Source organism: Macaca fascicularis, chromosome 12 (genome assembly GCF_037993035.2).
Source record: "Macaca fascicularis isolate 582-1 chromosome 12, T2T-MFA8v1.1".
In the NCBI taxonomy this organism is placed as follows: Eukaryota; Metazoa; Chordata; class Mammalia; order Primates; family Cercopithecidae; genus Macaca; species Macaca fascicularis.
This window is the reverse complement of record NC_088386.1, coordinates 123,547,754-123,571,014: the sequence shown is the minus strand read 5'-3', so window position 1 is coordinate 123,571,014 and position 23,261 is coordinate 123,547,754. Positions and strand designations below refer to the sequence as shown.

Here is a 23,261-nt window from a genome sequence, read left to right as displayed (position 1 = left end):
TCCTGGCTAACACGGTGAAACCCCGTCTCTACTAAAAATACAAAAAAAAATTATCCGGGCGTGGTGGCAGGTGCCTGTGGTCCCAGCTACATGGGAGGCTGAGGCAGGAGAATGGCATGAACCCGGGAGGCGGAGCTTGCAGTGAGCTGAGATCCGGCCACTGCACTCCAGCCTGGGTGACACAGCGAGACTCCGTCTCAAAAAAAAAAAAAATTCCTATCACCTAGTGGCATCGTAGCCATCATGATGTTGTATAGCAAAGCATTACTCATGTGTTTGTGGTGATGCCAGTGTAAACCAAACTACTGCACTGCAAGTCTTGTAAAAGTCTAGCACGTGCAATTACGTACAGCATATAACACTTGATAATTATAATAAGTGGCCAGGCACGGTGGTTCACACCTGTAAAATCCCAACACTTTGGGAGGCCGAGGTGGGCAGGGCAGATCACCCGAGTTCAGGAGTTCAAGACCAGTGTGGCCAACACGGTGAAACCCCGTCACTACTAAAAATACAAAACTAGCCAGTCGTGGTGGCAAGTGCCTGTAATCCCAGCTACTCAGAGACTGAGGCAGGAGAATCGCCTGAACCCGGGAGGTGGAGGTTGCAGTGAACCGAGACTGTGCCACTGCACTCCAGCCTGGGTGACAGAGCAAGATCCTAAAAGAGCAACTTCCAGCCCTGGAGCTCTGTTCACGTAAGTGCCCTGTACGGGTGTACCATGTTTTATCCCTTATATGTATTTTTACTGTATCTTTTCTATGAGTAAATATGTTTAGATACACAAATGCTTACCATTGTGTTACAATTGTCTGCAGCATTCAGTACAGTAACAGGCTGTACAAGTTTATAGCCTAGGAACAATAGGCTATGCCATTTAGCCTAAGTATGTAGCAGGCTATGCCATCTAGGTTTGTATAAGTCTACCATATGATGTTTGCACAATGACACAATCACCTGGCAGTGCATTTCTCAAGAAATATCCCTGTTATTAAGGATGCATGACTGTAGTCAAGAATAGAAGCTTAATAAACAAGAGCTATGGAGAAGTTAAGAGCAATAAAGAAGAAAATATTAAACTGGAAGAGCTCATTTAGAATACAGCACAGAGATGAAAGTGAAAAAATTATTAAAACATATGGAGATTAGAGTGAGAAAGTTCCACAAAGGTCTATTTGAAGTTCCTTGGGGAGATAATAAGATAGAAATGACAGACAGACAAAGAAATATCCATGGAGAATTTTGCAGACGAGATGAAAGGCATGAATTAGATTTAGGAAGCCTAACAGCTCTCCAAAGGAGTAAATGAAAAGAAATTAAAATCTAAACACACCATAGTGAAACTACAGAATACCAAAGAAAAAGAAATCTTATAAACTGTCAGAAGAATAAAAAGAGCATCGCCTACAGAAAAATGATAATTAGATTGACAAATGACTTCTCAATGGCACACAATGGAAGCCAGAAAGGTAGTGGAATAATGCCTTCAAAGTGCTGGAGAAAATAATTGCCAGCTTAGGGTTGTACACAAAGAGGAAAACGTTTCAAAAAATGAGAGTAAAATAAAGACATTTTCAGACAAACAGAAATGGAGTGAGTGAGACACACTCACTCAGTAAGGGTGTAACAGACTCTTCCAAAAGCAGCTGCTAAAGGATGCACTCGAGGAAGAAGGAAAATTACCCCAAAAGAAGGCATATGATGCAAGAGGGAGTGTGAAACAGAAAACACGTGAGTAAATCTCAACACTGGCCATGTCAAACAGTAGTTAACTTTTTATATCTTGAAGAGTTTTCAAAAACATGAGACTAACATTCTGGACAGTAATAAATTAGAGATTAGAAGAATGTTCAAAACCAAAGATTTTTGTGCTGTTCTGGAAAAGGTAAAGGTGATTAGTTAGACACTGCCAGGGTGGCATGCCAAGCCGGGAGGAGTAGCAGCCCACCTGGTGGGGAGCATAGTTTATCACCATCATTATTTAGAATTGCTGGTACATGGCAACAATAAAATACAGACAGGCCCTTCATCAGTTTTACTATTGCTTTTAAATTCTCTACAGGTAATTCTCCTCCTTACTGCCTGTACCTAGGGAAGACCACTTGGTCACCACCACTGTGGTCCTAGCTAGTTGGGAGGCTGAGACAGGAGGCTCACTTGAGCCTAGGAGTTCAAGGCTGCAATGAGCTATGGTTGTCATAAGGAGTGTGCAACCTAGATCTGTCACACGCACAGTTCACTATAGGGTTCATGCAGCCTGGGCAACAGAGCAAGACCCTGTTTCTAAAATATAGGTATATATGTGTTTATACACATAGACATACATAAAAATATTTTATATGAATATAGTTGGGCATTCTTACATCAATTGTTTTGCTTAACATTATGTTTGTGAGATTAAGTCATCTCTTTGCTTCCCTTTAAGGCAAAAATTTATGAAAGTGTAGTCTATTTCCTGTCTCTCTAATTCCTCTCCTCATACTTTTTCTTAAATCCATTCATATCCATCTTTTGTCTTCAATACTTCACCAAAACCATTCCTGTCCAGATCACCGGTATCGATCCAGCAGTCATTCGCCAGTGCTCACCTCACTTCACGCATCTCGCTTTACCCGTTGGTAACGTTGTCACCATTGTCACTCTCTGCCCCTTGAAACAGTTCCATACTCACTTCCAGGACACCATGCATTCTTAATTTTACTCTTTCTTCACTGGGTGCTCCTTTCTGTCTCCTTTGCTGGTGTCTCCTCTTTTTTCAGAGGTGTTAACCCTAGAGCTCCTAAGGTTAAGTGCTTAGAAACTCTTTTCTCTATACAGTCTTTGATGGTTTCATGCAATCTCTATATTTGTATACTGATGATGCCAAAAATGATAGCTCAGACCTTGACTTTTCCCCCTGATCTTCAGACCGCTGTATTCAGCTGCCTACTACTCAGCATTTCCATTGGGATGTCTAGTGGACATCTGCAGTTCAGCCTGCTCCAGGTGGAATCCTCATCTTGCTCAAAACGGTGCTATCTGCCATTTTTCCCCATCTTTCAAGTTGCTTAGGCCCAAAACCTTGAAGTCATTTTTGACTCCTCCTAGTCTCTCTCATCTCAAATGTAACGTGTCAGAAAATATTCTTTTCTTTATTTTCAAACTAAATCTAGGAGATAGTTACTTCTCACCACCTCCATGGCTACTGCTCTGGTCTGAGTTGTCACTATCTCATCCACGTGGTTTATTGCAAGACCTTCTAACTCATCTCTGCTTTAATCCTTTGCCCTCTTCAACCTAGCCTCAAAATAGCAGTCAGAGCTCTCTTTATACAATATACAGGAGATCATGTCACTTTTCTGCTCTGAACTCTCCAATGGCTTTCCAGTTCATACACAGTAAAAAACCACAGGCCTGAGGGTAATCTGCAAACCTTACCTGGTCTTCCTGCCCTCCCCTTTACCTATCTGGTCTCATTTTCTACTCTTCTTCCTCTCACTCAGTTCAGCTACCCTGGGCTCCTTGAGCATCTTTAAATATTTCAGAAACCATCTTTGGACTTTAGCTTCCTTTCCCTGGAATACTCTTTCCCCCAGATATCCACATGGCTCGCTCTGCGACTCACTTCCTTTAAGTCTTTGTTCAAATGTCTCCTTTTCAATGAGGCCTGCCATGATGATCGTATTTAAATTTACATCTCTTCCCACCTTGTAATACACTCTTTCTGAATCTTTATTTCTACATTCTGGGTCCTTATTTTTAAAAATACAAACTGAAATATTTATTAAATATTAAACATTAAATTAAAAACTAGTATTAAATTATATGATACGGGATTCAAATTAACCCATGGGGGAAGGGTAAATGGTTGGGGCATGGATGAAACAAGATTGGCCATGAGTTGATAATTGATGAAACTGGGTGCCTTGAAAGACTGGACCATCATGAGCCCCTTCAAGACCACATCCATTGGCCAGTGAACTGGGTACCATCAAATTATTTAATTGAACAGATTGAAACAAACCATCTACATGGCCTCAGTGAGCAACTGAAACCCAAAATGCTGTTTCAACACATTCAAGTCCACCCCCAGAACAACATGGAAACCGAAAGAGTGGGACATGTAAGGGCACGATCCTCGGCGTTGCTGTGAAGCGTTTTACAGATGTGATTGAAGTCCATAATCAGTTGATTTTCAATACAATCCTGGCTGGGCACGGTGGCTCATGCCTGTAATCCCAGCACTTTGGGAGGCCGAGGCGGGCAGATCACGAGGTCAGGAGATCGAGACCATTCTGGCTAACATGGTGAAACCCTGTCTCTACTGAAAATACAAAAAAAAATTAGCTGGGCGTGGTGGCGAGCGCCTGTAGTCCCAGCTACTCGGGAGGCTGAGGCAGGAGAATGGTGTGAACCCGGGAAGCGGAGCTTGCAGTGAGCCAAGATTGCGCCACTGCACACCAGCCTGGGCAATAGAGCAAGATTCCGTCTCAAAAAAAAAAAAAAAAAAAATACAATCCTAGAGGAACTGATTCAATAATCCGGGTAGACCCGATTCAGTCAGGGGAAAGGCCTTACCAGCAGTGCTGAGGTTCCTCTGGAGACGGAAAGTCAGTCTGTGTTCAGGAGCTTCAGCCTATGCCTGTGAATCCTAGCCCACCCCTTCTGATGGCCTGTCCTGTGGATTTTGGACTGCCTTATCAGCCTCCAACACCATGGAAGCCAACTTTTTAAAATTAATTTCTTAATTTATATCTCCTATTTGTTCTGTCTCTCAGGTTGAACCCTGACTGATGCAGATTTAAACAAGTAATATACTTTTTTCTCTTAGTAGTAGTACTGCTTTTGTTGAATAACCCATCAGGTTTGGGAGCTTAGGTAGCCAGCAGCAGTGGATATGTTCCACTATTACAGCTCAGATTCTTAGCTGTAGGAGACCGTACCCCCTCAGGTCACAGTGATGGTCTGTGCCACAAGCAGCCTACGTTAGTGCATATAATACATTAAGTGGTAGGAACTGTGGTCTCCAGCACCCAAAATGGCCCGAGGGCACCACCTGGAAACAGATAAGCACCACAGGTCACCATGTTTGTCCTCAAACCTCCCAACGTCACCAGGTTAATTTTTCCCCTAAGGGGACCTGGAAATATTGCCATATGGATTCCAGTAGCCAAGAACCCCAGAAATGTCTGAATTCCCCTTCTTTCCCTTTCTGTATGGACAGGAGTATAGTGCCACTGACCTCCAGTGGAGACCCAGAGACGTTGGCCTCATTCCAACCACACCGTTCGGCCCAAGACATTGGGTCTGCAATGTCTTTTTATCAAACAAACACATCAACCAGGCCACATAAGGCATCTCTGAACCATTTCCATACCTGTCCTTTAGCTAGAAAGTCTCCCTTTCTGTGGCAGCCTGCATTGCATAGTTGGTTCCTGCTCAGATGCCTCAGGACCTGAGTACCTCTTTCCTCATCCTTCTCAGGTGCTTCAGGGTCCATCTGAGCATTCTGTTCCTGAGCTCTCCAGCCGCAGGAATGAAGGATCGCATCAGTGCCCAACAATCAGGGGCCTGTGCGCCACGATCTCGTTTCCACATTCCTTTCTGGCAGCCTTAGTCCATGGCCAGCTCACTCACATCCAGGAGTCCCACATATAACCCCTCCTGACCCATAAGATGTCCAGCAGTACCGTCCAGCTCTTGTGCCCCCAGGCTGACGTCTCCACCTTCAACCAGGTACTGGGAGGTTTTGCCCCTTGCTTCACCAATGAGCCATGATTCTGTCAGACTGGACACTGCCTGCTGTGTCAGTTTTGGGGAACAGATTCACTGTGCACTGATTACCAATTTGTCTGAGTCCAGGGAGGCTCACACCCACACACACAACGAATGACATGAAGCAGGTTGATTACTTACAGGTAGGCAGCGAGGGGCATCAGAAGCCTGAGATTCACCATGATCAAGAAGCCGGGCTCAGGAAGCCATGCGGGGCCGATGAAGTCCGTCAGTGTCATAATTTTCAGTGCAAGGTGTTTTTGTTTCCACTGCTGTCACTTTCTCTCCTCATCCCACTCACACACACACCCTGATCCAGCACCACCTGCCTCTACCTGTCTAGCAGTTTCGCAGTTGTCTTTTCCTGTCCCATCCCCAGGCCCCATCCCGTAGTGTTAATGGGGATAATAATAGGTTATTCTCAAGCCTGCAGAGGATTTAGGTCAATCTGTAGTCTAAAGACTGTGTCTGGGCTGGGCATGTTGGCTCATGTTTGTAATTCCAGCACTTTGGGAGGCCAAGGCAGGCGGATGACCAGAGATCAGGAGTTCGAGACCAGCCTGTCCAACATGGTGAAACCCCAACTCTACTAAAAATACGGGAAAAAAAAAAAGTTAGCCAGGTGTGGTGGCAGGAACCTATAATTTTACCCCAGCTACTCAGGAGACTGAGACAGGAGAATCACTTGAACCCGGGAAGCAGAGGATACAGTGAGCTGAGATCCCACCACTGCACTCCAGCCTGGGTGACAGAGCGAGACTCTGTCCCAAAAAATAAAAAATAAAAAAGACTGTCTGTATCCTCCAGTCTCTCTAAGGCAGTGGTCCCCAACTTTTTGGCATCAGGGACTGGTTTTGTAGAAGACAGTTTTTCCATGGGAAGTGGGGAGATGGTTTCAGGATGATTCAAGCACATTACACTTACAATGCATTTTATTTCTATTATTATTACACTGTAATATATCATGAAATAATTGTACAACTCATAATTGTAGAATTAGTGGGAGCCCTGAGCTTGTTTTCCTGCAAATAGATGGTCCCATCTGAGGGTGATGAGAGACAGTGACAGATCAACAAGCATTAGATTCTCATAAAGTATGTACAACCTAGATCCCTCACATGTGGAGTTCACAATAGGGTTTGTGCTCCTATGAGAAGCTAATGCTGTGGCTGCTAATCTGACAGGAGGCGGAGCTTGGGTGGTAATGTGAGCGATGGGGAGCGGCTGCGGCTGTAAATACAAATGAAGTTTTGCACGCTTGCCCACCGCTCACCTCCTGCTGTGAGTCCTGGTCTGTGGTCTGGTGTTTGGGGACACCTGGTATAAGGGGTTAGCAGTTCAGAAGCCACAGCCCCGGGCACCAAAGGACAGCAGGTTTATTCCAAGATGAAGGGGGCCCCACTCTGACACGTATCTTCAAAAGCAAGACTGGCTCTGATCCCCACTCTCATGGGGTATTTGGCCTCTCTTGTATCCTACGCACGTCATGTCTGTGACCCAGAACCCAGCAAGCCCACAGCTTCAGCCCCGCATTTTACATTTTCAGTCTGTGGCCCCCAGAGATAGATGTCTTGTTTTTGAGTTCAGCTATGTTGTTATTTTATTTTTATATGTTATATACACATATCTATCCTGTGTATGTAACACAAAAACAAGCTTTCTTTTTCCTGTTTTGAACAGAGAGGCCACATCAATGTGTGAAAACATGAAACCATCTTGATCCCAAATCTCCTCAGCCTAAAGTCTATAACAAACAAAACCATAGAACCTCAACAGTCAGAAAAAGTGTGGAAGCTGGAGAAAATAATCAACAAGAAAAAAAGAAGGGAAAGGAAAGAGCAACATGCTCTTCATTAAATTAAAGCAGTTGAAGAAAATACTTCCTCCTTCAAAGAAGCTTGAAAATCCCCTTCCCATGGGTTTTCTTTTATTAGGCCCTGATTTCATTTCTTAATTTTACTAAGGATAGTAGAGAAGACGGTGTCACTGGGAGAGTTTTTTCACAGTTGAATGTATTTGGTTCTAAAATGTTTCAATAAATATTAGCCAGGTATGGGGGCAGGTGCCTGTAATCCCAGCTACTCAGGAGGCTGAGGCAAAAGAATCGCTTGACCCTGGGAGGTAGAGTTTGCAGTGAACCGAGATCGCGCCATTACACTCCAGCCTGAGTGACAGAGCAAGACTCTGTCTCAAAAATAAATCAATAAATAAAATGTTTCAAATGTCTTCCACGAAATGTTGCAGTGTATGGAAAAAAAGGAAAAGAAGAAAGCCTCACACACAGGAGAAAGGGAGGAAGAAGAAAGAAGAATATGAAATATATGAATGAAAGAAACCCATCAAAACCCAGCTGAGCTTACCCCACCATTAAATTCCATATTTGTTCTTGATTGGAACGCCTGAGTTTGGTATGTGGGTCTGTTGCTGAAGGACTGTGTCATCTTACATCAATAAAACAGAGGCCCCAGGCAGGCTCCTGTGGCTCACGCCTATAATCCCAGCACTTTGGGAGGCTGAGGCGGGTGGATCACTTGAGGTCAGTAGTTTGAGACCAGCCTGGCCAACGTGGCAAAACCCTGTCTCTACTAAAAATACAAAAATCAGCTGGGTATGGTGGCTCATGCCTGTAATGCCAGCTACTTGGGAGGCTGAGGCAGGAGAATCACTTTACCCAGGAGGCAGAGGTTGCAGTGAGCCAAGACAGTGCCACTGCACTCCAGCCTGAGGAACAGAGTGAGACTCTATCTCAAACAAAAACAGGGACCCCGGATCTCTAAGGAGGAAGACACATTTCAGGGCAACGTGATGTGTCTCTGAGCAGGGCTGGTCCCCAGAGGCCTGGCCGCAGCTTCTTACATGATCCTTTGCTGCATTGCTGCCATAGCAAGTGTTTCTCATTTTTTTCTTTTTTTTTTTTTTTTTGGTTATTGTTTGTGTGTGTGTGTGTGTGTGTGTCAGGGTCTTGCTGGGTCACCCAGACTGGAGTGCAGTGGCGTGATCTCGGCTCACTGCAGCCTCAACCTCCTAGGCTCAAGTGATCTTCCTGCCCCAGCCTCCTGAGTAGCTGAGACTACAGGCACGCACCACCACACCTGGCTAATTTTTGTATTGTTTGTAGAGACGGGGTCTCACTATGTTGCCCAGGTTGGTCTTGAACTCCTGGACTCTCCTGCCTTGGCTTCCCAAAGTGATGGGATTACAGGCATGAGCCAGGGCGCAAGTGTTTCAAAGGCTTTGTTCAAAGATAAAAAAGATAAAATATCTCTCCAGTTTCTGAACAGACAAACCAGAATTCAGTGTGATTAAATGGAAGAAAGGCAAAAAAGAGAACTTTTTATGGGCACTTAGTTTATTTTATTAGGAAATTTGGACAAGGTTACATGATAACTAAGAACACAAAAGCAAAAAACAAAGAAGCATCGCATGCCGATGGGAAGAGTGGAACTAAGACGGAGCTGCATAGGCGTGAGTATGTCCGTCAGACCAAACACGAGGAGTTGTGATTTCATTTTCCTGAGGTCAGTTACTTGGACAGTTACACAGGTGCTGCGCTGCTCTCATATTTTTCCATGAGATGGTTCCTATTAGTTTGGTAGCTTTTCAGATGGAAAGACATGAAACACCAAACAAACACAGCAACAGAGTTCAAGACCATAGAGGAGGGAGAGACCAGACAGGATGGGAAGGATGGGAGTCTTACCTACAGGACAGATACCTGCAGCCCCTGCCCAGAGGCACGTGCCCTGCCTAGCAGCAGCATTGCTTCTGGCAGCAGCACTTCTGCTGGCAACAGCCCTTCTGCTGGCAACAGCCCTTCCCACAGCCGCAGCCACACGAGCTGCAGGTGCGGCGGCAGCAGCAGATCACGGGTGTGCTACAGCAGCCCCCACAGCAGCCGCGGCAGCAGGGGCAGCAGCTGGAGCAGCAGCCCACCCGGTAGCACCTGTAGGTGGTGCAGCTGCCACAGCCACCACCACAGCCAACACAGCCACCACCGCAGCCACCGCAGCCACCACAGCCACCACCGCAGCCACCACTGCAGCCACCACAACTTCCACAACCACAGCAACCCATGGTGTCAGTAGAGAGGACTCAGGAGAAGTGAGGAGGGAGGACTCAGGAGAGGTGAGCAGGTCTGATGCCTCCTTCTGCTCGGGGGAGGCCCTTATGTATCATCTCAGGAAAAGGAAGAGGGAGTGACCCGGGACACATGACCAGTGGTCACTTCCTTGTTGCTGCTGCAGTTTCCATGATAAGGTTATCTAGGATTATTCTTTGTTTACATCCTTATGGGCTATATTTGACCCAAAACGTTTGCTCATTTTCACTTGTCTCTGTTAAAACCAGATGAAAAGCAAGCCAAGAGATGCTAACATTTAGGAGAGGATCTTCCTTTTCTCAGAAACCAGTTGAATCCTTGAGACTTCGGGTTAAGCCGGAACCCAAGGTTGCTGCCAGCTGCTTTTCCATCTCTCTGCAATGGCTTCTCTCCAGGAAATCACCCCGGTTTCTTGGAAACTCCCGAGATGCAAAAGAGTAAATAAGAGCATCCAAATAAAACATGTCGTTTTTGCAAAAGTGCTCACTTCCCAGCTATATTTCTGAGGGGATCTTTGTAGTAAATGACTTTTTTCTTTTTTGTTTTCCTCACAATTTTCTATGATAAGGCTTGAAGCAACACTCCCTTCTCTTCTCGCTCTGTCCTCCCTCCCGGATTGTTCACATTCACACCCACGGTGTAGATTTCCACATGTGTATTCCCTGGTTAGTTTCTCCATGGAGAGCCTCCAGCTCAGACTCTCCTGCAGACTACAAAATCCATCAGTAGCCACTCCCCATTCCATCTTCTCCCCTTGGGGTTTCAGAGACATCTCCAGTGTCACATGCTCCAGACTCAAGTCATAATTCTCCCTGCCTGATCACCAACTATCCACCAGAAAAAAAAAACTGCGTTTTTCCTGCACTGTTCCATATCCATCAAGGTACGAATCCATGTTAAAAATTATCTTTGAATCTTTCTTTTCTCTTAATTCCATTTCTAGTCTTTCACCAAATTCTGTTGCTTCTGCCTCATTAATAACTTCAAACCTATTCAAGTATCTGTAGCTCCACTGTCCCCACGATCCCAGTTCAAGCAACTCCCTGACAAGTTGAAAATGCTCTGTTTACTCCAAATACCACAGGGACAGCTTGCAGTCATTAATAAACAACTCTAATCAGCCATAGGGACGTGGCAGCACTTTCTCTTGCTCAAATTTCTGAAGAACAATTTTACCAAGTCGGGAAAACAGGCTTTGGGCAGCGAGCCTGTTACAAAATGAATTGGAGGATGATCTCGTCTGCAGCAGAGATGCTGGCTGCTGGCTGCTGAGCACTGACTGATTGCCAGAAGCCTCTACCTCAGCACGCATGGAGAAGACCCTGCTTGCACTCGTATTTTTCTTGCCTTTTTTACAGACTTTTTGTTGGTCACAAACTCTCATGAAGTTTGTGATCCACAAACCGTGTCCACAGACACAGGCTTCTCCTTGGAGCCATAAACTCCTTTCCTTCCCATGCTGGGCCTTCATTCAGCTCAGCAAGCTTCTCTGACCTCTGGACCATGCGTCCCTCGATGTTCCCACTCTGTGCTCTCTAAATAGCCCAAAAGCTTATTCTCTAGGGAGCCCAGGCCAGGCTGTTTAGCACAGACTTGTTTCTGTTAGTCATCAATTGACATCACCTAATCAAGGACAAAAATGAATTCCTGGTGGGGCACAGTGGCTCACGTCTGTAATCCCAACACTTTGGGAGGCCGAGACAGGAGGATTGCTTGAACTCAGGAGTTCGAGACCAGCCTGGCCAACATGATGAAACTCTGTTTCTACTAAAAATACAAAAATCAACCAGGTATCATGGCACATGCCTGTAATCCCAGCTACTCAGGAGGCTGAGGCAGGAGAATCGCTTGAACCTGGGAGGCAGAGGTTACAGTGAACCAGACCAAGAATTACATCACCAAAATGCAGACTCCTAAAAGGATTGATTTCTGCTTTTGAAATAAGCATTAAGACCTCGTGTGCAGAAGACAAATCACAATGATGTGCTTCAAATGAGGAGGGAAGGAGCAGCATCGGTGCCTTCACTGGCCAATAAATGGGACGATGGCATCTGACTTTGGCAGTGACTTTTGAATCTGCTGCCATTTACACCTCCCAGCTAGCGGGGTTACTTACTATTGCAAGCCCTTTGAAGTCAGGGACTGTGCCTTCAATATCACTGCACCTGTCGCTGAGAAGCTCTCGGATTGTTTGGTCCAGGGACTGCCTGGTGCTTTGTGGGGTTTGTAAGCCCTGTAACAACTCATGGACCTATGCACTTGCCACATAATCCCAGGGCATCTTAGGAAGAAGGAGAAGGCCGTCATGGCTAAGGACGCCTCACCACACCTCAGCTCCCAGAATGCGTCCCTAGAACTTTTAGGCCTTTTTAACTTATACTGGAATACAGTTTTACGAAAAAAATAAACAAAACCGAAAATGTAGTGAAGACAAAGATGTCTGAAAGGAAAGTCAATATGAGATGGAGAGATTTCTCCATGTACATCAAGTCAAATGACAACAAGGAAGTGGTCATGTGTCTTCCCTCTCCTGTCTCCAGAGTTGGTACATAAGGGCCTCCCCCAGCAGAAGGAGGCATCAGACCTGCTCACCTCTCCTGAGTCCTCCCTCCTCACTTCACCTGAGTCCTCTCTACTGACACCATGGGTTGCTGTGGTTGTGGAAGTTGTGGTGGCTGCGGTAGTGGCTGTGGTGGTGGCTGTGGTGGCTGCGGTGGTGGCTGTGGTGGCTGTGGTGGTGGCTGTGGCAGCTGCACCACCTGCAGGTGCTACCGGGTGGGCTGCTGCTCCAGCTGCTGCCCCTGCTGCCGCGGCTGCTGTGGGGGCTGCTGTAGCACGCCCGTGATCTGCTGCTGCCGCCGCACCTGCAGCTCATGTGGCTGCGGCTGTGGGAAGGGCTGTTGCCAGCAGAAGGGCTGTTGCCAGCGGAAGTGCTGCTGCCAGAAGCAATGCTGCTGCTAGGCGAGGCACCTGCCTCTGGCAGCTGCTGCAGGTAACTGCTGTAGGTAAGCTTTCCCCTTCTGTCTGCCACTGACTAACAGGACACAAGCATGACCTGAACCTGTCACCTGCCTGTGAGTATTTTACATTCCTACAGTTTGTTTGTGATTCTGCCTGCATTTAATCATCACCAACAAAAATGATAACCATGCAGCCTTCTATGTTGATTACAATTCAAGTCACGACCTCAACGAAATGGAGTCAAAATAGTTAGACCTTCTTGAAATGCCTCTAAGGTTGCCTTCATTTCCATGCTGTTTTTACCGCTGCCTGGGTATATTTGTATACACAAAGCAACACTTATCTTAATAAGTTATACTAAATCATTCTCAAAGAGCTATCTCTTTTGTTCTTTCCAGTCTCTAAACTGTCTGTCCATGGGGAAAAATGAGTTTTATCCCAAAAGATAAATCAAAGAATAAAAAACTAGATGAATTCTTGACAAAGACACAGATTCATGGATGATTAATCCATTGTGGGTTTGTAAAGAAGGAAGGGACTTGGGGGCACATCCTCAGCCTGACACTTCATTATCATAAACCAAAACTTTCCCCAAATCTCTCTCTTGATAGAGTCTTAGAAAGAGAAGTCTGGAGTCATAAATACCTGTTCAGACTGCAAATGGTCATATGATCATTCAGGAGCCTGGTCACCTTTGGGCAAAGATGAAATTTGGCTCTTAGCCATGTCAGGTATCATAGAAGTCCGTGGTATCAACCACTTCGAACTACAAAATTAGCTTTCACTGTAATGGGAGAATATCAGCATTAGAATCAAAATAATCATACGCCCTACTGAGAGTGTCTTCATGCGTAATAAAAAATGTCCCCGAACACCCCTTCTGCTAATTTTTCATAGAGATTCCCTGATTCTTTTCTTTGTAGACTCCAGATTCTTGATTTATTGTGGCTGGTTTAGCAGCAAAGTGAGAAGGAAACGAGGTAGAGAGTGGGGAATCCCAGCTTGGGCGAGCAGTGGGGCGGGGGCCGAGGGAAGTCAAGCTCCTTGGGTGTGTCTCTAGGAGAAGCTGGTTCTTGCTGCAACCACACCAGGGCCACTTAGGGTGTTTCCTTGTTACTCTAAGCAGAGCTTGGCTCTGGATAGAAGCTTAAACAGGTTGAACTGACCACATGAATGTTATAAACACAGGGAACATGGGTCGAATAACCATGTCAAATAAGATTTCCAAAGAGGGGAAGATGTTGTCACAGAAAGACAGTTTTCCTTCCACCCTGAAATCCAGAAGAGCGGATTCGGAGGCGGGTGCGAGATGAGCCTCCCGATGTCTAAATTGACAAGGTGGTTTTGGGCACTCATCCGGCTCTGGCTCTATTCCCTTTCCAGCTCCAAGAGCCCTGTGCCTCTAGGACCCTCAGGCTACCCAAAGCCCCTTAGTTACTCTCAGCCTTTAGGATTTACCTCTGGGGTCCCACCCTCTCACTCATTCTTCCTTCCCAGTCTTCACCCGTAGAACTGCCCCCTCCTTGTGATGGTTCTCAGCTGGAAGAGTGGGGTCAGGAGAGAAGCATCAGTTCATCCATCTTACGCTAAGGCAAGGGGCATCCACTTTTTCTCATGAGGGAGGACCCCTCAAGTCGCTTTTCCCACACAGTAATGTGGACCAACCCAACGGGCAGGATTCTGGGACATGTGGCTTTTCCAGACACCAAGACCCAACACTTCTTAGGCACTTGCTCCTCCTGTCCCACTCGTTGAAAGTGTGAATTTGTTTCCAGTCAGTGTAAACAGTGGCTGTCTGCCAGGATTTGCTGGGTGTCACTACTCATGTTGACACAGATTCCTGAAAAAAGAGCCCAGGTGGCCTAGTGTAAGGTTTGTGTTGTGCGTGTGTGTGTGCATATATATATACACACACACACATATTATGAGATAGTCAGATGGTCCGTCAGGCATGGCCACAAGAAGAGGCAAAGGAGGCTGGGCGCGGTAGCTCATGCCTGTAATTGTAGCACTTTGTGAGGCCGAGGCGGGCGGATCACCTGAGGTCAGAAGTTTAAGACCAGCCTGACCAATATGGTGAAACTCCAGCTCAACTAAAAAAAAAAATACACAAAAATTAGCTGGGCGTGGTGGCATGTGCCTGTAGTCCCAACTACCGGGGAAGTTGGGATAGGAGAATCACTTGAACCCATGAGGCAGAGCTTGCAGTGAGCTGAGATCGTGCCACTGCACTCCAGCCTGGGCAACAGAGCGAGACTCCATCTCAAAAATTTAAAAAATAAATAAATAAATAAAAAGAAGAGACAAAGGAGAGGTTCAGGAAAACAGTGTATTCCAATCACAGGTCCTAAGGAGATGGAGTCACCGCGTGCCAAGAGGGGGTCACATAGGAGGCGGCACCGGGGGAGTGGTCTCAGCCAGGCAGACAGGGAGAGAGGACCCACGGGCTCGCTCACAGGTGTCAGGGTGGAATATACGAGCAAGAGGTGCAGGGGTGCCCATCAGTGCATCTGAATGTTCCTGGGGCTCAGTCAGGGAAGGACAGGGAGGGGAACCTGTGGCAGGGGCTAAACATGTCACGCTGGGGCCCACCTGGGAGAGACGGGCAAAACTCACCATGCAGTGCACCGGGGACACCCGTCTGCATCTCACCTCAGCAGAGGAGTAGCTGGAGGCACCTCCCTGTAATCCAGGTGTGAATTTGAGTCTTGGTTTAGGTTGTCTGAATAATTAGCACAAATGTAGTCAACTATCCCTTACTGTGGGGGAATTTATAGGCAGGGCTTATAGGGATTTGTGAACCAAGTGACAATACTAGTAGACTGAAAAATGAAAACAGTTTGTTGGGAACAATTGAACTACAGAAATATCTTCTTTAAATTCTGACCATCTTTTTTTCTTCTTTTTTTAGTATTAAGTCCATCTGAGAAACTAGAGCCTTGGGACCCAGGGATGAGGAAACTTACCGTACAGACATGCGTGCTGACCTTCGCCCTGCGGGCCACGGCCTCTGCCATGCAACTGCACAAGCTTCAGCCTGAAACTCTCTCTGGCACCGCCCTAAACAGACCAAGTGTGAGGGAGGGAGCATGTAATGCAAAGTCCACAGAGAATAAGAAGCCACAAGATTCAGTGCTCTGAAGTCATTCTAGATGGTTTCAGGGAAGCTAGCTTCCCACCTCTGATAGGGATACCAATGGCAAATACCACACTTTGCCTAGGATGATCATTCTTTGTGCACAATGCATCCCATCCCAAAGACAGTCCACGGCAGGACTTGCTCCATCTCTGAACTGGTCTCACCCCCTTAAACCTGCCTTTATATCTAGGAGTTTATTTTATTTTATTTTTTTGAGACAGAGTCTCGCTCCATTGCCCAGGCTGGAATGCAATGGCGCTATCTCAGCTCACTGCAACCTCCACCTCCTGGGTTCAAGCGATTCTTGTGCCTCGGCCTCCCAAGTAGCTGGGATTAAAGGCATGTGCCACCGCGCCTGGCTAATTTTTGTATTTTTAGTAGAGATGAGGTTTCACCATGTTGGCCAGGCTAGTTTCAAACTCTTGACCTCAAGTGATCTACCCGCCTCAGCTTCCCAAAGTGCTGGGATCACAGGTATGAGCCAGCAGGCCTGGCCTACATCTAGGAGTCTCTTGATGAGTGTTGGTCAACAGAAAGAAGTCTCTTCTAAAAATTGTTAATGCTTTTATAGACTACTCATGGTCTGAGTCATAAAACGTCATTTGCCTTTCAATTTATACCTTCCAAGTGAATGATGATTATTGAGGATTATCTAATTATTATCTACTTTTCTCTCTGGGTATAAAAAACACCATAGATCCTATACACACAAAAATGGTTTTTCTATCAGAAATTGATTCACTTGTCCGGCAAAAGGACACAGATTAGATTATTCTAATCTCAAGTCCCCTTAGGCTTATGAATTCAAAAAAAAAAAAAAAAAAACAGAAGAAATGAACGAAAACATAAATCACAGTTTAAGTTATTAAGTAATATCTGAAATGAATTAGAAAGAAACCATAAGCCTTAACAATACTCCAATCATGGTTAAATTAATTTAGACAGAAAAGCAAATAGCAACTGACTTGAAAATAAGAAGTGGGGCCCAAGGTGGATACAAGAAAGCCAGGAGGGCTAAGATAAAGCCCAAATCCAATGTTCATCAATGCCTACATAGTCAGTAAAACCTGATGGCATTAATTTTGTGGTTAGGGAAATGTGAAAGCTAACTCGATAATACCACAGTTCTAAATGTGCACTGTTGGCTGAATTTATGGTGTGGTGGGGGGTGGTAAACATTAGGCTTCTAAGAAAGGATGGAACTCTGCCCTCCAGGCAAGGAGTAAATGGCCCCAGTAGATGGAAATCTAAAGCACATGTAGTCACCCGCATTTTGCAAAGAGGTGTGTTTCTGAAAATTTGTTCGAATTAGTTCTTTGTGAATAAAACAGGATTTTGAATGCATTCAGGAAGCTTGTCTTTTTTTTGAGACAGAGTCTCGCTCTGTCACCCAGGCTGGAGTATAGTAGCACGATCTCGGCTCACTGCAACCTCTGTCTCCCGAGTTCAAGTGATTCTCCTGCCTCAGCCTCCTGAGTAGCTGGGATTACAGGTGTGCATCACTGTGCCTGGATAATTTTTTTGTATTTTTAGTAGAGATGGGGTTGCACCGTATTAGCCAGGCTGGTCTCGAACTCCCAACCTCAGGTGATCTGCCCGCCTCGACCTCCCAAAGTGCTGGGATTACAGATGTGAGCCACCACGCCCAGCCCAGCTTATCTCTTTTTAAAGGAACCTCCCATCTCAAAATTGAATACAAACTGTAGAGAAATGCTGGACATTCAAGTATTCTGTTTGGTAACTGGAGGGCACAAACAACAGAAGCAGGAAGCTACTCTCAGGGTCTTTGACTCTCTCCACTATCACTGCCCATCCATGAAAGGCTTTCTAAGAGAGATCAAGATTTTCTAGAATGTGAGATATATTCAAACCAAAATAAAGGCAAAGATAAACTTTTAGTGATATGTTTTTAGGAGATTCAGAAAGTAGCTATTGACAAATAGGAATATAAGAGAGAAAAGAAGCAGAGAAAAGCACGCACATGGAAATGAAATGATCATATACATCAAAAAGTCTGTTGGGAATCATAATCCTCATTGAGCTCAGTGATGTGGACTCTTCCTGAAGAGGTAGGTTGTCCTCACATCTTTGTTTTGGCTGCTTGATATTAGAGAGGAAACTTTTCATGTAGGAAGACTGAGAACACCCAAAGCAGAAAATACAGGAACCCAGATTTCAGGAGCAAAGTCACAGTCCAAGAGCATAAGTGCTAGGATACCCAGAGGACAGGTAAGGCAGGTGAATGGGGTGAGGGAAAGTCCCCAGCATATCCTGCCACAGGACAGAGGCCAGGCCAGCCCACCTAGCAGCAGCATTGCTTCTGGCAGCAGCCCTTCTGCTGGCAACAGCCCTTCCCACAGCCACAGCCACATGAGCTGCAGGTGCGGCGGCAGCAACAGATCACGGGCGTGCTACAGCAGCCCCCACAGCAGCCGCGGCAGCAGGGGCAGCAGCTGGAGCAGCAGCCCACCCGGTAGCACCTGCAGGTGGTGCAGCTGCCACAGCCACCACCACAGCCACCACAGCCACCACCGCAGCCACCACTGCAGCCACCACCACAGCCACCACCGCAGCCACCACAACTTCCACAACCACAGCAACCCATGGTGTCAGTAGAGAGGACTCAGGAGAAGTGAGCAGAGAGGACTCAGGAGAGGTGAGGAGGTCTGATGCCTCCTTCTGCTGGGGGTGGAGCTTATATACTAACTCTGGGGAAGAATGTTGACCTAAGACTCAGTGCTACTTCCCTGTTGTTTATGCAAATCTCCAAGGCAGAATCTCACATGATCTTTTGTGCGCTTCCTTAACGGGTCCTTCTGACTTCAAAATCTTGCTAAATTTAGGTTTCACTTGTTTTTTTAAAGCCATCTATAATATAGAACAGTAAACATCTAACAACTCCCTTTTCTTTTTTTGGTAATTGTAAAAGTCACAGTGGGATTACAATTTCCCTAGCTATTGTACATTTCTCCATTGTATCAGCCCAGGACAAAGATCTTTCATTCCTACATTATTTGTAACTATTTATTAATTTGCAAAACATCCCTTTAGATGGAGGAGAGCACTTTGAATACAGAAAAGAAAAGAGTGGTCTCAGGTTATGTTATTTTGTCCTCCCTAGGCAGAGCTCCTCGGCTATTTGCTAACCCTGTACCATTAGTCAGGACTCTCTGACTCAGAGGAGAGGGGATCCTGCATTATCACAGGTTATGACAGGGCATCCTTCGTGTTGTGCAGATGATAAAAGCACATCCTGAGCAGAACGTTGCCAAGTCACTTGCCAAACTCAATGAGGCTTCTGTTATCATCAGCCTGTTAAGGAAGGAGGATAATGCTGAAGGCATGTTTCTGGTAGTCCCCTGGTGCCTGGTTGATCCTGGACCAGTCCCCCATGGAATGCTTACTCGAAATGATTAGTTCTAGTTGGCCATCCCTATACAGACTACTCTTTCCTGTAAAAGGAAAAATGAAAATGACAAACAGAATAGTGAAGGCCATCAATGAAATCTACAGGTTCTAGCCCTGTGTGTCTGTTCTCAGAATACGGCGCTCTTATCAGTCACCCCAGGCCATGCCAAGGAGCACAAGACAAGGAGAACCCAAGAGTCTTCTCAGGTCCCCGCAGGACCCAGAGTTGGAGGAACTATGGTTCCCCTGAATGATGGCAAATTTTGTGTGTCCACTTGACTGGGTTAAGGAATGTCCTGATAGCTGGTCTCTGGATATGTCTGGGAGGATGTTTCTAGAAGAGATTAGCTTTTGACTAATGCTGTGTACTGAGGAAAGAAGATCACCTTCACCAACATGGGTGGGCATTGCTATGGTCTGAATGTGTTCCCCGAAAGTCAGGTGTTGGAAACAATCCCAATGCAACAATGTTGGAAGGTGGGGCTTAATGGGAGGTGTTCAGATCGTGAGGACTCTGCCCTCATGAAGGAATTGATACCACTATAAAAAGGGCCTGTGAGGCCATGTGTGGTGGCTCAAGACCGTAATCCTAACACTTTGGGAGGCCGAGGTGGGTGGATCACTTTAGGACAGGAGTTCGAGACCAGCCTCGCCAACATGATGAAACCCCATCTCTACTAAAAGTACAAAAATTAGCCAGGCATGGTGGTGGACGCCTGCAATCTCAGCTACTCAGGAGGCTGAGTCAGGAGAATCGCTTGAACCTGGGAGGTGGAGGTTGCAAGTGCACTGAGATTGCACTCCAGCCTGGGTGACAGAGCCAGACTCCGTCTCAAAAAAAAAAAAAAAAGACAAGGGCCTGTGAGAGTGAGTTCAGCCTCTTCTGCTCTTCTGCCAAGTGAGGACACATAGTTTATCTCTCTCTTGCCCTTTTGTCTTCCACCATGTGAAGATGCAGAAAGGCCTCACCAGATGCCAGTGCTTTAATCTTGGATTTCCCAGCCTCCAGAGCTGTAAGAGAATAAATTTCTGTTCTTTATAAATTACCCACTCTCAGGTATTCCATTATAGCAACAAAAAATGGACTAAGACAGGTATCATCCAGTCCATTAAGGGCCCAAATAGAACAAAAAGATAGAGTGAGGGGAATTCTCTCTCCCTCCTCTTAAGCTAGAACATCCATCCCCTGCTCTCAGACATCAGCACCCTGGTTCTCGAGTCTCAGTCGGACTCTGATTGGGACCTACACCATTGGCTGCGGTGTTCTCAGCCCCTCTGACTCGGACTGAATTGCACCACTGGATTTCCTGGCAAGAGCGGATCATGGGACTTCTTGGCATCCATAATCACATGAGCCAATTCCCATAATAAATCTCATTTATCTATTCATGTTTCCTACTGATTCTGTTTCTCAGAACCCTGATTAATACACCCTAGAATAATATTATGATCTGGATTTTTTTTTTTTTTTTTTAAGTTGGAGTCTCACTCTGTGGCCCGGACTGGAGTGCAGTGATGTGATCTTGGCTCACTGCAATCTCCGCCTCCCATGTTCAACAATTCTCCTGCCTCAGCCTCCCAAGTAGCTGGAACTACAGGCGCCCGCCACCACACCTGGCTAATTTTTTGTATTTTAGTAGAGATGGGGTTTCACCATTTGCCCAGGCTGGTCTTGAACTCCTGAGCTCAGACAATCTGCCCGCCTCCCAAAGTGCTAGGATTACAGGCATGAGCCACCACACCCAGCCATATGAGCTCGATCTTTAACACCGGCCTTTCTTGAGATTAATTTTTAGATACTGTACAAGAAGTCTTAAAGATGACTTTTTTGAGAGTGCAACTGTGTACTACTTTTCAAACCAGAAAGATAATGAAGTGGTTCAGCACTGTGGTTCTGTTGCACAGTCCTCTAAGGCCTGCCTACACTTAGTTGGCTTCAGGTACCATGTTGCAACGATGAGCCCCTGTGTAAAATTGTCAGTTTTTGGTTGATATTTTTCCAGCCAATTTGGGAATGTAATAATTTCCTGCCAATGTTTGGTAATTTTTTTCAATATTCCAGATTAAAGACAGAACAGTTAAATTGCTTCAATAACTATATTGTAAAACACACATTGAACAGGCATTTCTTCCATGCCTTCACCTGGTATACATTTCTTTCCGGCTCTCTAATCTCCAGGATTGTCTGTTTTTACTTAAAGAGGCCCATGAACCTCTACTTTGATACACCATAATACTTTCCCATCATATAAACTTGCAGAGAGCAATTTAACAGTTGTTGGATTTGTCCTCCTCTTAACAGAAAGTGGCTCCGCAGGGCACTGTGAGAACCTAACAAGATGAATCCACAAGCTCCCAGTCTGATAAGAAATGCATGAAAAGAAATTCCAATAAAAGCACCTGCAACAAGAACCCTACCGATTGATTTTCTTAGATGTATGGGGAAAAATAAATCAAGTCTGAGTGTCTATGGGAGAAGGGGAATTGGAAGGACTCTGACAGGGACTGTCTATCACAGGAAAGGGCTTCGGTAAAGATTGGAGACAGGGGGCTAGGCGCGGTGGCTCATGCCTATAATCCCAGCACTTTGGGAGGGCAAGGCGGGCAGATCACCTGAGGTCAGGGTTTGAGACCAGCCTGGCCAACATGGCAAAACCCCGTCTCTACTAAAAATACAAAAAATAGCCAAGCATGGTGGCAGGTGCTTGTAACCTCAGTTACTTGGGAGGCTGAGGCAGGAGAATCAGTTGAACCCAGGAGGCAGAGGTTGCCGTGAGCCAAGATCGCACCATTGCACTCCAGCCTAGGCAAAACTCCATCTCAAAAAAAAAAAAAAAAAGACTGGAGACAGGGAAATATGAGTAGTCGTCGAGAATCACCTACTTGCCATTGCTCACTGTTCTCCTACCAATCCTCCATACAATTAGATCAAAATGTAAATTTCTACATGCACTGAATGTGCTAAAAAGTGTATTTATTACAAGTCAAGTAGGGAGAATTGTTTCATTAGGTTTCCCCACCCCCACAGCCAACTTTCAAACCAGGTATTCAGATAATTAATGAGGTATGAACAAGTATCACAGTAATGTGGAAATTGCCATTCAGAGGCTGCGCTCTTGATTGAATTGATCTCGAATGGATTAACAACAATTAAAAGTTTCTTGTCTCTAAACAAAGTTGAATTATTTGTTTGTATCTTTAATATTGTAACTCTGTACTTTTTCTATATTTTGTAAGTAGTGGGAGAGCACGCTTATTTAAAAAAAAAAAAAAAGTAATCTGCTTCTCTTTCCTTCTTACAGGAAAGGAAAGAAGGTTTCTGTACACTGCTACACTGCCCTAGAGGAAAACTAGACATCAATGGACGTGGCAAAAGATGTCCATTAAAGACACTTTACAGAGCCAAAGAATGATGGATTGGATGGGTTAAGTTGAGAAAAGATAGACAGAGGTTGAAGGAATCTGGACTCAGGGCACTCCAACATTCTGGTGAATCCTGAACCACCATGTATATATATATAATATACATTATATGTTATACATGTTATATAAATGGGGGTGTGTGCGTGTGTATATAGATATACTTTTTTTTTTTTTTAAGACAGAGTTTTGCTCTTGTTGCCCAGGCTGGAGTGCAATGGCACAATCTCGGCTCACTGCAACCTCTGCGTCCCAGGTTCAAGCAATTCTCCTGCCTCAGCGCCATGCATAGATGTTTGATTTCAGATGGAGGGGGTACATGTGTAGGCTTGTTGCATGGATATATTGCCCACCACCATATTAGTACTAACAACAATGCCTTCCATTGTAAGAGGAATCCAAAGACTAATGACCCAAAGACTAGACCAGACTCCCACACAGATCACACATACCGTCTAATAGGTTCTTTGCTTTTCTTGA

General features: G+C 45.5%; 2 protein-coding genes across 2 annotated transcripts in view; one reads left to right on the top strand and one right to left on the bottom strand.

The window, feature by feature from the left end:
* The window catches only part of LOC102131891 (thiamine transporter 2), a 44,156-nt gene extending 26,495 nt beyond the window's left edge, over positions 1 to 17,661 (top strand). The window contains 3 exon segments of the mRNA XM_065526193.1: positions 15,726 to 15,803; positions 15,806 to 15,852; positions 15,854 to 17,661. Of these exon segments, the coding sequence (XP_065382265.1) occupies positions 15,726 to 15,803; positions 15,806 to 15,852; positions 15,854 to 15,985 (257 nt within the window). The 3' untranslated portion in view covers positions 15,986 to 17,661.
* Positions 17,662 to 17,666: 5 nt separating this feature from the next.
* LOC123568083 (uncharacterized) lies at positions 17,667 to 18,626 on the bottom strand. Its single transcript, XM_045368447.2, has one exon. The coding sequence runs from the start codon at positions 18,556 to 18,558 to the stop codon at positions 18,256 to 18,258; it is 303 nt and encodes a 100-aa protein (XP_045224382.2). The 5' UTR covers positions 18,559 to 18,626; the 3' UTR covers positions 17,667 to 18,255.
* Between the last annotated feature and the right edge of the window lie 4,635 nt (positions 18,627 to 23,261).